Source organism: Sander lucioperca, chromosome 10 (genome assembly GCF_008315115.2).
Source record: "Sander lucioperca isolate FBNREF2018 chromosome 10, SLUC_FBN_1.2, whole genome shotgun sequence".
Taxonomy (NCBI): domain Eukaryota; kingdom Metazoa; phylum Chordata; class Actinopteri; order Perciformes; family Percidae; genus Sander; species Sander lucioperca.
This window is the reverse complement of record NC_050182.1, coordinates 36,236,292-36,254,321: the sequence shown is the minus strand read 5'-3', so window position 1 is coordinate 36,254,321 and position 18,030 is coordinate 36,236,292. Positions and strand designations below refer to the sequence as shown.

Below are 18,030 nucleotides of genomic sequence, written 5' to 3'. Positions count from 1 at the left end.
TGTGATTTTTTTAAATTCGGAATTAATATATAGTTGCACATTGAAACTACATGCCCTCTGTTTATCTGCTGTTGTATACTATACCTGTGGTACCCTGTTTCAAAGAATAAGTGTGTTAATAGTATACTCAAAGTGGATGCTGGGCCGATTAAGTGTAAGAACCTTTTTGCACATCTGTTCTGCTCTGCATCTTACCGGAGTGCTGGAGGGCACCTCAATCACAGAGATGTGCATCTTGCTGATGTGAGCATTCAGACTGCCCAACTTCTTGAATACACAGCTGCAGTCCATGCACGGGAACAGGGGTACGCCTTTAGTCTGTAAGAGAACATAAAACAAGACATTATCCCTGGCTGGATGTATGTCTTTTGCTTTTTAAGCTCCCGTCCAGTGACTCATTCTAGTCACTGAAAATGTTGTATTTCAGAGAGAAATGTACAATGATATTAACTCCACCTTTCACAATCCCAAACAAATTGAGTTTTGTGGAGTATCCGCAATGTACGCAGATTTGGTAGAACTCAGCTGATATCCCTATATGGCCCAATAAATAAATGATCTATTTGAAGATTATAGATTGAGTACTACTAATTAAAGCAAGGCAGATTCTGGCGCTCCATTTCACACAATGATTATTTATTTATGTTTATTTTTATAGGGACAAGTATGTAGCATAGACCTATGCCACACACCACAGCATTTATAGCCTAAGCTAATTTGCAATGCACGTCCCTTGATGGACCCTTTTTTTTTTAAATACAATAACTCAACACTTACATAAAATGCAAAACTCACAAGAAAATACAGACAAAACAATACAAAACACAGACTAATACAATAAATCACCATAAAACAGGAGCACCAGATTATTCATGACTACATGACTGCTCCCTCTTCAAAAACAGTTTCAGAAGAACTTTAAAATGATCCCAGTCAGGATCATGTTTGAGTTTAGTAGGTAACAAACTCCACATACTGATCCCCCGAACAGAAAAGGCTGTTTGTCATAAAGAGGAGGCTGGATGCTCTTGTCTACGCGATACAGAACCCAAAGCTCTAAGAGGAACCACTAGGTCACTGAGCACCCGGAGAACCTGGCTATGTAGGCACTTATATACAAGTTTAAGATTTGCAAATTTTGTAAAATTTCTCTGAGAACATGACCATGATGAGATCTTATTGGCTTCCTGCCAAAAATTTTAACTGCTTGATTGTATATTGTCATAAGAGGCTTTGTTATTGTAGGTGCTGCTTGTGACCAAGAGGTTACACAATAACTTAGATGCGAAAAGATCATAGCGTGCATGAAACTATTTGCAGCATGAAATGGGAGGCTGTCTCAATGTGTGTAAGTTTGCTTTTGCAACCCTGCTCGCCATTTTCACATTTTTCACATTTGAAGTGGGAGTCTAATATAAGGCCGAGCTATTAGTTGAGATTATCATACTCGTATCACTTTAAAGATAGAAAAACACTGCATTTTGTCTGTCTACAGAAAGTCAGACAATTATCAAGTGTCAAAGTTGTATAATGTGTCTGAAGTAGGGAAAACATAATGTAGTTGTAGATAACGGATGCCAGACATAAACTTCACTCTTTGCTCTTGTTAGTCGTCTAGGCATGGGACTGCTATATCAATGTACATTGTTTTATATTCACCTTTTTCCTGATATGTTGATAATCAATAAGTCAAACAGACTACTGGTATTTACGACTTTGTTGGTGAGTCAAATGCAAGTTCCTGTTATAAACCGGGAACTGCTCAAGATTGTAGGCTTAAAAAGGTATACATTATCAATACTTACACTCCTTAGGGAGTCATTTGTTGTGTTCTCTTGTGACTATCTCCACCTGTTGGCTCGTGAGTTATTATATCACGATGTGGAAAAGTATAATTGAGTAAAAAGTCTGTAAACCCTTAGTTAATAGTGTCAGTAATGTACAGTACAGTACAGTGCTTTGATGACCACTGAATATCTAAAATGAGAAGGAAGCAGTATTGACTTTTGGATTTAAAAAAAAAAAACAGTGGAGTTTGTTGAATTGGCCTTAGGGAAAGCAAACGTCCAGAGCAGATACATGGACCCTTGATTGAGTTTAGCAGATTTTTTGAGTTTCAACTTGAGGATTCTACAAATTGAGCAGGGATGAGTAAGATGCTTAAGTAAGAGAGGTGAAAATAGCTTGAACATTGAGCCACTGATATCCATGACTGAAATGGCAGCGAGTGGTGGGTGGAAAACAAAGTTTTAAGTGATGCTACTTCAAAAACTGAGTGGGAGTGTAAGGAGCAGTAAGAAAAGAAAAAAAACATAAGAGCAAGTGTGCCTGTAAAGTGTGCCATAAAAAATATAAATAAATAATGTGGGAAGGCGATTGTTTTCCCATGAGGGAAAACCCAACGGTGAAGTGGACAGGGACTGTGTACAGGAAGTGGAGAAAGGTGGCTGAACTGCAGTCCTTCCAGAAAAATGCGGAGCTTTTTTGTGATTGTTGAGGGCAAAAATCCATGATTATGTGGCACGTGGTCTTAAAAAATGCGATGGAATATGTGGGATATTTATGCAATTTTATGCGATGAAAAATACGGCCCCTGCATAAATATGCGGACTTTGGCTGATTATGCATTTAATTATGCGATCGCATAATTGCGTTTTTCTGGAGGGACTGAGAAAGGATGCATTTGAAGTATGTTTGTGAGAGTGTGTGAGGGCATATGAAGGAGCTTCCAGTAAGGTGTTATCACCATCATGATAACGTGGCAGCTGGGTCAAGGACGAGTGTGTTGAACGTATAAAAAAAGATGGTGGGACACACAGGAGGTCATTTCGCATGGGGCCAAGACTGTAGTGATGAATACAGATGGGAGCAAAGGACTGCAAAGGAAGGGAGAGAGGTGGAATAGATGTCATATGAGAAGCCGGTGAAGAGAGTGAAGGTAGAGACATGGCAACAATGAGGAAAAGATAGGGACAGAAATCAGGTCTACGGAGAAAGGACAGGGGGAAGATGATAGCAATCATAAACATACTGTAGATAGGTAGAACATTATTGGAAGTCATGTTCTGCAGTTTATGTCATTGATTGTGCAAGCAAGGTTACAACATATTTGGTGGTTGATGCAGTGAGGGATAAGACATATTAAAAAGGGGTGATTTTTTTTTTTTTTTAGGAAACTGAAGGCAGAATGTTTATCGGGGTCACACTTTAAGAAAGTCGAAAGGTGGTTGTGATGGGGGATAACTTTAAAATAAAAAAACAGTGTTGGTAGTGCTAATGTATTATCATTATTATTGTTAAACCCATAAAATAATAAATAGATAATCTAAGTGTGCCCGCTTACGCTAAAAATTGCAACGTTTTGTGCAAAAACAGGTTCAAACGTCTTGAAATGTAAACTGTTTGCATGTTTAATATATAGGCTTTGAAGTTCAAGCAATTAAAGCAGTGGAAGTTTAATGATGGGAAGCAGATGGAATCAGTTGAGTGGATAGATTTATATTCTGTGGCTGATTCGTGCCGTTTATTATGCAATTTGATGATGATTGTAGTCCCCTGGCTGTCGAGTATGCATCTGCTCATGAAATCTAATGTGAATAACGCCTGACCATAATTTATTCATAAAGTCAGTCAATCACGAGGACAAACTCTATCTGAAAAAGGAAAGCTGAAGGACACTTGTGAAAATTAGATGCATTATTCAAATGGTCCTACTGTTTGGCTTCCCAGAAGTAATTCAATCAGCTGGCCCCATCATGGGCTTTTAGCCTGGAATACACAACTACGTAAGCTAGCGAGAAAGAAAACAAAATACACGCTTCAATTAGTTCTGACCTAAAAAAAAAAAAAAAAAAAAAGACAAAAAGAAAGTGTGAAAGGCCATTCGACCAATTGAACCCCTAAAAGAAAATGATTATCCAACATTTCAATAACATGTACAAACACTATTTTTGGACTGGAACACAATGGATGGGGTAAAAACAGCCATTAAATGTACTCATAAGCATTAATTCAACCTGAGTGCTCATCACAGTGAACTGAGTGTCAGGCTTTTTATTCAGACTCAATTTATTCTAAAGGAAACACCATTAAAACGCCCCGGCTGCAGAAACGATAAAGAGGTGACGATATGTTTGTATCGCACCAATTTCCTGTGTCTTTTTTGTCCATTATGTCCAGATAATTAGAAATTGCTAATTCAGATATCATAACCCCACTGTCTTTAATAGTCCAAGACTGAAAGTTTAAACTTGACAAGACATTGTCAACTGAAAATGAAAGACTTTATATGTTCCTCTAACATTGGAATCTCAACTACAGATTGCAGATATATAGTCGGAATTGTACTTTGTTGCATTTTGTATATAGTCACTGTTTAGGTTACTTTGCTACAACCGCAGATCACATTTTCCCCTTGAGGCACAATACAACTCTCTGAAATTAACTCTGAAATCTAGGAGGATGATAGGGTACGATTTGGATCAGGTTCAACATTTGTAGTATATAATATGAAACAAAACAAAATAATGTCTGCCGTTTAAAAATATTATTTGTTTTTCTTTTTACGAGATTTAAATGTGTGATCCAAGCTCTCAGCCATGGTAACGTGTCCAACATTGTCACACACAAACATACTCTTTGTCCCACATTTGGTTTGTTGGGCTCTAGTCCCCCTAATCACATCACAGAGATATTTCCTATACAGTATTTGAGGTGTGAGTATTTCACTTGCAAACCTGTAGCACTGTGCTCTTACCTCAGAATGGACTCTCTGAACGTGGGAGTGCAGGTTCCCTTTCTGGGAGAAGGAAGCTGGGCAGAACATGCAGAGGTGAGGTTTCTCTCCAGTGTGTCGCACCATGTGAGTCTGCAGCACCACCTTCTGGTTGAAAGCCTTGCCACAATGTGTGCACCTATAGGGCCTCTCACCTGGAGGGAAGAGCAAAGGGCAGGGAAAACACAGATCAAATAGTCAGAAACGCTGATGGCAATTTCTAGAATCTAAATGAATAACTTCAAAACAAAAAAGGTAAGTAGTGAAGGATAGGGGTAAATACTGGGGGCTCCTTTAAGACATCCTCACTTACTCCACTCTATTGTTACAGTCTCATTACTTAAAGCAGCTTTTGAGGCTGGTTACAGCATTTCATATTTGGATCAGTTCATTACTGTGACTTTTTTCAAGCAGATGCATTTACTCAAAAAGAAAATTGGATTGTTTTTTTAAACTATGCTGTTTATTATTTTTAACAAAGAAAAGATGAAGAATTTACCAAGATACGGTTAATCTTATATTTTACACATATCAGACTTATATCATCATGTTTGGTTGTATTTTATAGCAATTTGAGACATTAAGACAAACAGAAATATACGACACCCTGGTTGGTTGTATCCATCTTTAGTATTAATAATACTTAAGGAATGCGTGCATGTGTGTGTGTGTGTGTGTGTGTGTGTGTGTGTGTGTGTGTGTGTGTGTGTGTGTGTGTGTGCATGCGTGTGCGTGCATGCGTGTTTGTGTAGTCTCCCAAAGCGATTCTTAACCTCATCAGCTTACGGGCAGTTTCATAATCGAAGCACAGAGGAATTAACTCCGTCCACCATTAGTCATTCAGCCAGCAAGGCAACCAAACAAATTAACATGTGGACGTTGTATAAACAACAAACAGCATGTGGGTTGAAGGCTACTGGTTACATCACCTGAACCCAGACGGCTGAACAAGTGCACATCCGCACGGGAATATTTGTTATATCGATAGTGAAATTTTACCCACACAACAAGTTTTTTACAGTAATTCCTCTGAGCATGAACCATTAAAAGGTCATTAACATGTCATCCCTTTTCTGTGCTTTTCACTCACCTGTGTGTATTCGTATGTGCCTAACAAGCTGGCTGGGCTTTTTGAAAGCCTTTCCACAGTGATGGCAGCTGTTCTGGAACCCACTGCGGTCAATGTTTTTCTTGTAGTTTCTTGAACTAGAGCTGAGCAGCCTGCGGAAGGAGTAGACACAAATAATGTCAAGTTTGTTTTACATAACAATAAGTTCACAGGGGATCACAGACAATCATCAAAATGACCTCAATGCAGATGTCATCATTCTTCTTCTGGAGTGTCTTGTCTGTCCCTGATACTAGTTTTAGATCAAACCCCATCTTTAATTTTCACACATGCAGTTTGGAGTTGATAAATGCACAAGTGGAATCTTCTCAAGCTCTTTTTGTTACTGTTGTTGTGAGGCTCTTTTTGAACCATGGTTCTAATGTTTAGCTTTAATTAGAAATAGTCTATAGAGGCTTTGCACACAGCACTGAGGGCCGTTGCCCTTGTATAGGCTGTATAATTCAACAGAATGAATGAGAATGTACAAAAACGCCAACTTTCAGTTGAATATATAATTCATGTATAATAAAGAATTATACTGAAATCTTCTGCGTCATTCTGTCACTCTGGCCTTTAGGACTGCTGTTTTTTATTGGAAAGTGTTACTGTCTCTTGATAGTCTAACTGCTGTTTCAGATGCCCCTCCTTCTCCTTCTTCAAGATGCCCCTCCTTCACTACCTCCTTGAAATCCATTTGGCATACAAATTGGAAAAATTAAATGGAGGTGTAACACACTGTCGTTGGGCAGCTACAATCCCCCAATATCATTGTCAGTGGTATCACAGTGGTAGACGTTAGACCCTAAATTGCCTAGAACAAGATCCTCATAGTTCCTTTTGATAGCTGTTGGATTTATGTTTCGCTTTTTAACTTCAGGCCGCTTTCCGCGTGACTCGGTCAAATGAAATAAATCGGCCTCTGCAGCCGTGCGTGACCTCATCTTGACGTGACTCTTCATGTGCTCCTTCAGGTGGGCGGACGTCTTGAACTCCTTGTCGCAGGTCTTGCAGGTGTAGACCTTGACGCCCGATAGCTCCTTCCGGTGCTCCTCCAAGTGCAGAGACAGCTGGCTCTGAAGAATGAACTCATCTCCGCACTCCACGCAGATCAAATTCTGCAGGGTGGGTAGCAAAGGTGGTAGAGGAGACAACACAGACAGATAAAAGTTGTTCCTAAATGCAAATGCAATGATGGTTTCATGTTTGACCGTCGAGCTGACTAACCTCCTCCTTCTCGTGCAGCATGATATGGGACTTGAGGCTGGCGATGCGGGAGAACCTTTTATTGCAAACGGGGCAGGTGAAGTCTGAGGTGGTGTGTGTGGACTTGTGGAGTGTGAGGTTGAACTCCACATTAAATGTCTGTGGGCACTGGTCACACCGATGAGGCTGCGAGGGAGAGAGGAGAAGTTAAAGAAAGTAGTGAATAATGTCAGTGTAAAAGCTCTCAGACGTCTCCCTCTGCAATCGAGTCCTTGTTGATGTTAATTCTCACTCTTGGTGGAGATAGGTGAAGACCAAAGGAGTTTCTTTAGCACCTTAATCAATGTACTACCTTACAGTGAAAACACACCGGACGCGTAAGCGTCAATTATAGCCCGCCAGCCTAGAAACATGGTGAAAATGTTATGGCTGTTGAGAGTGTTTTCTGATTTATGTAGTGATAACAAGATAAATCCAAAATTCCCTCGATAAAAACCTTTGACTCTAATATGTCAGCAACAATAAAAATAATTTTGAACCTGGCTTTATCCAATGTATAGATTTCTCTTCAGGTAATATATGCAAATTACCATTATTATAAGATAACTGACTTAAAACAACTACATTTGCTGTGGACCCCCCCCCCGTCCTACTTAAGTGTCTCCTAGAATCAGGGACAGACATCTGCAAGGCAGCAGGTGTGTTAAAATATAATATTTCACTTTATCATTTAATCAGAAATAATATTTTTTTTGTGTGGCTAATCTTAGTTGTGTCTCAGCTAGAGAGAGAGGGAGAATAACAAAGAGACATGAAGAGAGAAAAAAAAACACTGTGACATACAAGTACAGAAAACTACCAGACAACATAAAAAATGATTTCCCATGAGGCAGAAATGGCCCCAATATTAAATTCCATTTCTATTAGAGGAGCTGACTGACTTGATTCCAGAGTACTTTCTGACTGCGGTGAGTCTTATTCAGAGTGGCAGACCCCGAGGCTGCTGCTCTTCAGCCTCAGAGACAGTGCCTGTGGAAGTGGGAACATAGTGGGCTTGAAATTGAAATGGCCCACTACAGGTGCCGCTGCAAATGAAGTAAGGTAGAGTCCTATTATCGTCTTTTCAAGCCAGAAGAGACGGTCAAGAGAGGAGACCAAATGACAGAAGTTTTCCTTAGGGTTAGCGCAGCGTGAAAAAACCTAGCCCCTTAACTGGTCCGTGATTATGTGTGTAATGTAGTGCTGCACAATATATCGTTTTTTAATCGTCATCGCAAAATCAACTGGTCGCAATGTACGTATCGCGAAAGGCTGCAACACTCAGATTTTTTTGTTAGTTGAAAGAAAATATCAACAGAATACCTCACTTCAAAATGTCATTCTTTTTTTAGTGCTGCCTTTTATGTTCAATTCAATGCTCAATTTGTTCAGTAAAAGAATGTTGGAAATGATTTCCTTTTGTTTTAAATTCAACAAACAATTTGTTGTATTTTAGTAGAATATCAAAAGCAACAGAAACCGAAAGCAGCAGAAACAATGTTATCGCATATCACAGTTTCCTCATATCGTGCAGCCCGTGTGTGTGTGTGTGTGTGTGTGTGTGTGTGTGTGTGTGTGTGTGTGTGTGTGTGTGTGAGAGAGAGAGAGAGAGAGGGTGACAGAGAGACAGCAAGGGAGTGTAGATGGATCTTAAAAGGGGGAGAGGGCAAAATGTGTGTCGTTGCAGCTGGTAAATGGAGAGAAGAGTGCTCAGTTAGACACTAAAGGGTGGCCAAACATAAATGAATTCACATTTATTCTGTTTTTTTTTAAATCATCCATTGCTCCATGGAAAAATACGTTCCCACACAAATCCATTCCGTTATCCTCACTCCAAGAGTCGCCAGTGAAAAGTGTAAAACACATCTTCGTACCTCCTTGATGGGCAGGAAAATCCTTCACACAGTATCTTAACACATGGTAATTATTATAAATTACAAAAGCATGATTAGCAGAACCATCTGACTCATTAGTGGATGCTCACTGTGAAGATTTATGTTTTTGATTTAGTGCTATATGTATTGTAGGATTTTCATATGTAGGGCCACAAAATACGGGAGGAGCAAATGGAAATTCAAACAAATGAAATCAATTTACTATTATTGGACAGTAAACACTGTGGCAAAGGAAATTGCGGCTGTGATTTAACATCTACGAGAAGGGGGTGTAATATTTGCTGTGCTATTTAAGACTGTTATTGGGCACCAGCTAGGGGGTGGGGGTTAGATTAAGCAACTTTGATCCTTCTTAGCAAAATGTTAGTTATAGTCAAGCTATAACTGAGTTACACCACCATAACAAAAAAAGACTAGCAATGCAACAATGTAAATGTATGCATTTTCCCTTTGAATGGCTCACAGCAAATCCACTGTGATGTAATTCATAAAGCACTAGTGTTATGAATTACATAGCCACAGTGTTTCCCACACATAGACTAATTTGTGGCGGTGCGCCACACAATCAACACCGGCCGCCACATATTGCGTTTCGTTATTATTTTTTTAACAACGCAGCATATTCGTTCAGCTGCATTTCCTTGCTCTCCTCTGTCTCTCTGTCACTCGCGTCTCTCTTACATAGGCCACACACACACACACACACACACACACACAGCCCCTCCCCTCCGTGCACACAGCGTCTGTCTCCATGAAAACGAGAGAAGATGGCTGGCGAAATTCACAAGTTCACAAAAGGTTGGTATCTCGTGAACACTTTTACACAATCACAGATTAAAAATCACAGCTCAAAAAATATTTAATATTCTGAATTCAATGTTGTCAGTGTGTTAATGCTGGAGTCCCGACCCGACTCTTAGCAAACAGGTGATTGCGCCTGCTTTAGAAAGTTAACTAGTCGCAAGTTTGCGGTAAAATGCAGTTGGGTTGTCGAGGTCAAAACACTATGTAGCAGCTGTGAATCAAATAAACTTATTATAAATAATGTTATGTCATTTTTTTACTCTTACACTGAATGTTTGCTGCTTCAATCCAATGGCATCTACGGCAGTTTTGAATTTTCCACATTGTGAAAAATCATCTGAGCTGAAGAATCCAGGACACCTCCGGCTTTGACGGTAAGCCACAAGCTTGGCCCAAATCCAACCTGTAGCTGGGACATAGCTGTCCTCATCACCTGCACCCAACTCAGGTGGAGTGTTAAGAGTTTTTGTTGTGTTTGGCCTGTACTAAGAAGCAAGATTTGGCGTTAACGAGGTAACTTCAGGTTCAACCCAGGGTTTTCTGTACCACGACGGTGGATCACTTGTTACCGGGTTAAATCGCCGTGGTAACTTATGCTGAACACCTAACCTTGTCGGGAGCAGGTTAAGTTGGAGATTAGAGATCAACCGGTGTAAAAGCACCGCCTACTGACCAATCAATACTCGATTGATAACGGCGCGACCGTTCTTAGAAGATCAGCTGGAGCTCGGTGCGCAGAGAGAGGGAGGGAGAGAGAGAGAGAGAGAGAGAGAGAGAGAGAGAGAGAGAGAGAGAGAGATAGAGAGGGAGAGAGAGAGAGAGAGAGAGAGAGAGAGAGATGCGCTCATAAAAGTTAAAACATTTAGAGACCGACAACCCCGTTAACATTCCCTGATGGGTATTTTTATGAAATATATAGATTTTAATTACATATAGGCTATCGGCATCTTGAGCCGTGTGTTGCCAATGCGCACATCAGTTTGAATTATGTTTTTATATATTTTATTTGCTCTCACATCGCTTCCACTGCCAGGGTTGTAACTGAAATAATAGGCTAAAGCAACCGCAGTTTATGGAAAGCACAAGTGTTATGGTCAGATCTTGTGCCTGACTGATGGGGAAGATATTGATAAGCGTTGTGATTTACGCATTTACAGCGTTGGGTATTTTTTGCCAGCTTTCCTCCTGTTTTAGGAAGCAGCAACTGTATTGCGTTTTGCCTGTCTTCATATTTATGTAGAATTATAATTTGCTCTTCTTATGTAAAATATGCGGCTCTGGTAGATGTTTGCGATTGGTCGTGCCGTGCAAACACCGCCTCTTTTATGTGAACGCGCGCCGCTGGATTGGGAAACCCTGGGTTGACTGAACTAGTTGTTAACCAGCATCGTGACACAGGTTATGCGGGACCGCGGTTGTTAGGGTTAGTGAAGCCGGGTAACTGAAATAAATCCAGGGCATGTTGATCTTGATTCGTAGTACAGGCCTCTGGTCAACTATACCTTAAGAGGAAGCTTAGTGCTCCTGTAAGGGCTCCATCACAGCTGCAATGCTCTGGTATGTCCTGTGGTGCCTGGCTTAGCATTATGAAGAACTACTCGAAATTAGGGCTGGGCAATATATTGATATTATATTGATATCCATATATGAGGCTAGATATCGTCTCAAAGTTTGGATATCGTAATATTGGAATATGTGTTATATGTATACTGCCCTGCAAAGGCAAAAGACCTTAACTCGCTAGAGTGTGAAACTGAGAAAAATGACTTTAAAGTTTCTGTTTTGTCCAGACAAAAGTATTATAGGTAGGACTCCCAAAATTTGACAACTAGTTGCTATAATGAAGAAATGTTTGTATGCAAAAAATCCTGAGCTCAAAATTGACCTTTGACCCTTGTTTGGCAGTTACTGTACTCTGCCTTTGTATCATGTGCCAAAAACAAGGAGTCGTGCAAAGGCAAAAGGCAGTAACTGACATATAATCAATATTTGCTTGCTGTTCACCATACTTACATCCATTATAAGAACACCTAACCAAGGTCTAGTCATCATGGTATTTGTTTTAAATTATATAGAAGACCTTTGGTTGTTCCTATTTAGTGCTATAATGATCAGGATAGTGCGGCAACACTAACAGTTAAACAGTATGACAGATAAGTTACTTTGCAGTACAGTATGTACAATATGAATAAATACAAGAAATATTTTCTCAATAAAGATAATTTAATTATAATTGAATACAAAGGTATATTTATTGTTTAACAATAAATATATTATGTTTAACACTTTTGCAAGGCACTGTATCCATTTCATATTCTCATTAGGGGCTGAGCCCCCCTAAAGGTCTGATCCTAGAATCGCCCCTGGTTAAGGGCCACCAAACTGCTCAAGATGCACAGTCAACAAACTCGACTTGGATTACCACTTTTTAATTCTGAGATAACATTGACAGAGTTGACCGACCATTTAGGTTAGCCTACTTTGTACGGACGTTAGCGATAACTAGCTTAGTGCTATTATGGATTTGTGTACGATCTGACATGAACAAGAAAGAAGGAAGGAAGCAAGAAGGAAATATGGTTCAAACAAGTATGGATTGTTGTGGATACAGCAGATGACGTGCATTGCTATGGATTATATCAAAGAATTTCTAATAAGGGAAGAAGTTGCACTCTCTCGTTACTTCCGGCTTCTGAACTGGTTGCAGTTCCATATAGGGGGCGCTCACAGGCCAGTGCAGAATGAATGGGACTCTATGGAGCTATACCCCTCAAAATCCACTTTTCTCAGGATAAAATTTTTAGTCTAGTAATTTGAATGTTGCATTCGAAAGGGGAGGCTAAGAAAATACACACTGCTGGGTGTTAGATTTTTTAAAGTCGCTTTTTTGTTCTAAAAAGCCTTTTAAAATGTCAATGACGTCATACACATATACGGCCAGAGATACTGCTTTACGGCAAGCTCTGAGTCGCTTCCTTTTTTCTCTCGAGGCATCGACAACACAGCTAACAGGTAAGGCTCTCCCTGTCAATACACGTGCTAGAAAGAGGTTTGCTAATGTTTTAAAGACCACGCCGAAATATTCACTCTGACATTCTGGTTTTGCTTCGGGTGCCATCAAGCGGGATCTCTGTCGTAATCGTAATCAGTCCTTCACTGACCAATCAGCATTCATTAGCAGAATGCTAGCGTGTTATGGGCAACAACTACTCAACCTGTAAGAAATCGAAAGGACATAATTACTCGTTCATTCAACTTTCGACCTATAATCCATGTTGAACTTGCAAAAACTACAATCAAATCTGAGGTTTCTCAACGTCAATCAGGCGAAAAAGACAAATTTAGCCGTCTAGCTCCATAGAGTCCCATTCATTTTGCATTGGACTGCGATCACCCCCAGTGGAACTCTGGTGGAAGTGCAACCACATTCGGTACAATGGGAGTGAATAGGGAGTGGAACGGCTTTCCGTAGACAGGCTTTGATTATATCTTCCATGAATTATATCGGATTGCATGAAAAGGTAGGATGCCTGTGTATTTAATAAATGGGTTTCGGCGTCTGATGTGAGGCTCCGCCAAGTGAGGAGGTGTGTCAGCATCACCGTTAGCGCTACGTGACACAGATTAAATTTAGCTAGCTCCGGGCTGTCGCTGACGTTGACAGATCTGAACCATCGCCACTTTATTTCAAAGATGTGTCGTTTGTATGTTACGTGGTTTGGTGACAATTAAAAGCGGCAAACTTTGACAGTATGACAAAGCCAGAGTACAGTAACATCACAGCGGCACAGTAACATCTCTCTTGAAGCCTGGCTAAACAAAGTCAGAACACCTTAACTCAACTTCAGTGTACCGGAACAAAGGCAAAGAGCCTTAACAGCTGTTACGGCGTTCTGCTGTGGTTTCTCGTATCGTTTTGGATGTTACGGTTGTCATAGCCCTTTATTTTCTCGTTAAAACAATCAAATTGACTAACGATATTTATTCACATGATAAAGGAGATCTCAAATAACCCAAAAATGACATTAACTCATTTTTGACCAAACATGATGTTACGGCGTTTTGCCTTTGTAGGGCAGTATAAGTGTTGTCTTTTCCTGGTTTTAAAGGCTACATTACAGTAAAGTGGTCATTTTCTGAACTTCCGAGACTGTTCTAGCTGTTCTTTTATTTACCTTTACCGTCGGTGGAATGTAACTAAGTACATTTATATAAGTACTGTACTTATGTACATATTTGAGGTAGTTGTACTTTACAAGTCTTTTCTACTAAGTTACATTTCAGAGGGAAATATTGTACTTTTTCCTTGCACACAAAACACATGTGGTTTATAAAATACGATGTTTTTATAAATTAAGCATTCCAACAATATAACGGCCTACAAGTACAGCGGAGATTGAACACTTCGTTGAGTGACAGAACTGTTTTGATCGTTTCCAGTTTCTAAAATGTGAGGATTTTTCTGCATTGAGTACTTTTACTTTTAATACTTTTAAGTACATTTTCCTGAGGATACGTACATACTTTTATTTAAGTAACATTTTCAATGCAGGACTTTTACTTGTAACAGAGTATTTTTACAGTGTGTTGTTAGTACTTTTACTTAGGTAAAGGATCTGAATACTTCTTCCACTACTGGCCTACAGAATACAAATACAGTGCTGATGATAGAGAGCAAGCATACTCTTCTGATCTTGTCTGGATAAATAAAAGGTTAAAAACTGTTCTCACTGTCTTGTTATGGCTATGAGTGCTGACACTTGTGCTGTACTTACCTTATCGTTGATCTCATGTTCACGGAGATGCTTCTGCAGCTGGCTCTCAGTGGTGAAGACCTGGAAGCAGATTGAGCACTTCTTTTCCTTGAGCTCTCCATCAATAAGACCGTCTGCCTTAGTGTTACTGGGATCCGCATCTGATCGAGTGCAAGAGAAAACACTTCAATACCTTCATTTGGTTCAAGAGGCTTTCTTGTGACAAGAATAGCTGAAGAACATGATACGATGCATTTTCTACTTAAATTCCACAGGTGCTGTGTTCAGTGGCTTTATGTTTAAAAAAAAAAAAAAAAATTGTGTTTGGTGTGCATACAAACAGTATTTTTGTATACACCCCATCATATGACCGTCCTCTCTCTGGAATTTGAAAGTAGTGGCAAATATTGATGTGGTAGCACCAATACATCCAAGGAAACATCCCCCCACACACACACACAACGTACAACACACACACACACACACACACACACACACACACACACACACACACACACACACACACACACACACACACACAGTGACAGCATCCATATGAATTCAGTGCTTCACAAAATCGGGTATACACAGATAGTTAAGGCAGTTTCAGAATTAAGTGGAAAAGGGTAGTTTCACTATTAAGAAATACTCTAGGCTGGGCGCCCAGATAGCTCAGTTGGTAGAGCGGGCGCCCATAAATAGAGGTTTACTCCTCAACGCAGCGGGCCTGGGGTTTGACTCTGACCTGCGGCCTTTGCTGCATGTCATTCCCCCTCTCTCTCCCCTTTCATGTCTTCAGCTGTCCTGTCAATAAAGGCCTAAAATGCCCATAAAATAATCTTTATAAAAATAAAAATAAATACTATAGGCTAATCCTAAATAATGCATGAGGTTTTTCATTGTTTCACTTTGAATTGTAAAGTTGTATTGTTTTGTTTATTAGGGCAACAACTACTTGGGGTCCTGGTCTATATAATGTATTAGCTGTGGTGGAAGAAGTATTCAGATCCTTTACTTAAGTAAAAATACTAATACCACACTGTAAAAATACTCTGTCACAAGTAAAAGTCCTGCATTGAAAATATTACTTAAGTAAAAGTACCATCAGGAAAAATTACTTAAAGTATTAAAAGTACTCAATGTAGAAAAATCCTCAAATTTTAGAAACTAGAAACGATCAAGACAGTTGTATGTTTAATCGTCTAATCATTTCAGCTGTGTAGGCCTATATTTATATTGTTGGGTAGTTTAATTTTATAATAAAACATTGTATTTTATAAACTCCATTTGTTTGGTGTGCAAAAATATTAATTTGTAAGTAACTTAAACTTTCAGATTAATGTAGTTAAAGTAAAAAAGTACAATATTTATCTCTGAAATGTAGTGGAGTAACGTTAGAAGTAGAAAGTAGCATGAAAAGAAAAGTACCTCAAATTTGTAGTAGCCTAGTTGAGTAAATGTACTTTCCACCACTGTGTGTTATGAATTGAGCCTGCATGTATTTTTATATTACAATTATAATGTAGATTCATATTATATTCAGTATGTTCAGGTTTGACTAAACTTAAGTTATATCTCAAATGTATGGATGGAAATTAACTGTAGACTTCCACAACCACTATAGCAGTCTTTGACTGTATTTTTACTAATTACGTTAGTCTATGTTCAACAACACACTAATAGAGGTCTGTGTAACGTACATAATGGAGGTACGCTAGTAAAATTACGTTTTTTATTCACCTTATTTGCCTCCCAAGAAGATTAATAAATAGACAATGAGATATTGTTTTATAATTGGGTTTCAGTTCATAGGTTGAGTGCACACAGATAAAGTTAGCCTACTATCAAATAATGTCTGTAACCATGTTTGGTTCCACACTCCCATCTTAGCTGTCGCAGTCACAGGCATTGCTTGGACAGTATGTGACTGATAGGAAATCAACCCAATGTGAAAAGTCTATGTAACGTTAATGCTAATGTGAGGCGGTTTTGTTTTGCCAACTAGCTTATCGTTACATCCATTCGAGGAAAAGTGTGGTTACGAATTAAGTTACCCAAACATGTCTTAATACCAAGATAACGTCACATATTGTATTCCGATAACGACACCAACATGCCAGCACAGTGAATGCTTTCCGACAGCACATTTCAACACTTTAGGAGCACGTCAATACGTGAATGTGGCAACTTGTTCTGATCCATCAGCAGCTGGAGAGCAGCGCTTACAGTGCATCGCAGGATCAAAATAACAATGGCCAACATTTTGGCGTGTTAGCCTCGAAGCTAACGATAGCAACGCGAGCTAGTTAGCAACAACAAGCTAACGACGAATTACAAATAAACAAAGATTTAGTCTAAAAACCGTACATTGACCAACACTACACCAGACCGCTGTTCTTTTCCTCGCGGACACCAATTTAGACTGGAAGCCAATAAGAAGAGCCACCGAAACGTTATTAATATCATTCCGCCTCAATCACTCCTTCGCCGCACAAAGCAAAGCCCACCCGCAATACTATATCCGGGGACTATATACACTACATTGAAGTGTTATTATATCAGATGCAGAGATGTTTGTCCAAATAATACCAGGTTATTTGGATAGCACATACTCTGTATTTTTTATTCGTTGCATTTTGGCACTTGTTACCTGTTTCGTCGTTGCTTTTAACTCTCAATTTGCGAGGTCGGCCCCGCGGCATAGTTCCAGTACTCAGGGCGGGTGTGCTGTGAACGATTTGCTTTTCAAAATGGCGACTCTGTCATCTCTGGACAGCATCGTACCCATGCAGATACACAGCTGCACGGAGTAGGGAGACATCTACCGTTTGGTTCACTGTACATGCATCTTCAGGTGCACACAAAAACAACAACTTTTTTGTTTTACGCACAGGAGAGTGAGCTACTTTATAAGAAATGAAATGAAACACTAATAGGTCTAAATCAAATAGTTAAGGAATTTACACTTTCAGTGCCACTTTGTTTATTAGGCTATTTATTTATTTGTATTTAATGTTTTTTGTTTTTTTTTGACAGGGACCATGTAGGCCTACAATAAAGAAACATTTCAATTCTTGAAATATGATGCAAAATACAGAGAAATGGCTTAAATGCTAATTTTCATCTCCACTCTCAGTATATAGTAGCCTATGGCTACTGCACTTTTTTGTTGTTATCATTTCTATCTTATAATTTTTTGTTTTTCTCAAATAATTCACTGTAAATACATTAAGTGTAGGATGTGTATAAATGTAGGCTTTAATACTTAGTAGCCTAGTGTTATGATACATGATCTACATGACATCTGCAGCTGTTTTAGTTGTAGGCCTACAGACCCTCAGGGGCCCCGAAAGACCCATTGTAAGTCTGATTGTTTGAGGTAATATAACTTAGACTATAGCCAATTGTTTGGCAATATGCACCAACAAAGCACATTAATAACTGAAATGA

At 39.3% G+C, this 18,030-nt stretch overlaps 1 protein-coding gene across 2 annotated transcripts in view; it reads right to left on the bottom strand.

Annotated features, from left to right (window-relative positions):
* Nucleotides 1-17,370, bottom strand: part of LOC116035353 (zinc finger protein 236) — a 63,598-nt gene extending 46,228 nt beyond the window's left edge. The window contains exons 1-7 of one of the 2 annotated variants that reach the window (XM_031278392.2): nt 17,231-17,370; nt 14,602-14,741; nt 7,110-7,274; nt 6,822-7,000; nt 5,865-5,995; nt 4,757-4,929; nt 196-318 (exon numbers count right to left, since the gene is read on the bottom strand). In XM_031278392.2, coding sequence (XP_031134252.1) covers nt 196-318; nt 4,757-4,929; nt 5,865-5,995; nt 6,822-7,000; nt 7,110-7,274; nt 14,602-14,741; nt 17,231-17,282 — 963 coding nt within the window. In that variant the 5' untranslated portion in view covers nt 17,283-17,370. The remainder of the gene's footprint in view (nt 1-195; nt 319-4,756; nt 4,930-5,864; nt 5,996-6,821; nt 7,001-7,109; nt 7,275-14,601; nt 14,742-17,230) is intronic. The other variant, XM_031278391.2, reaches the window with a different exon arrangement.
* Between the last annotated feature and the right edge of the window lie 660 nt (nt 17,371-18,030).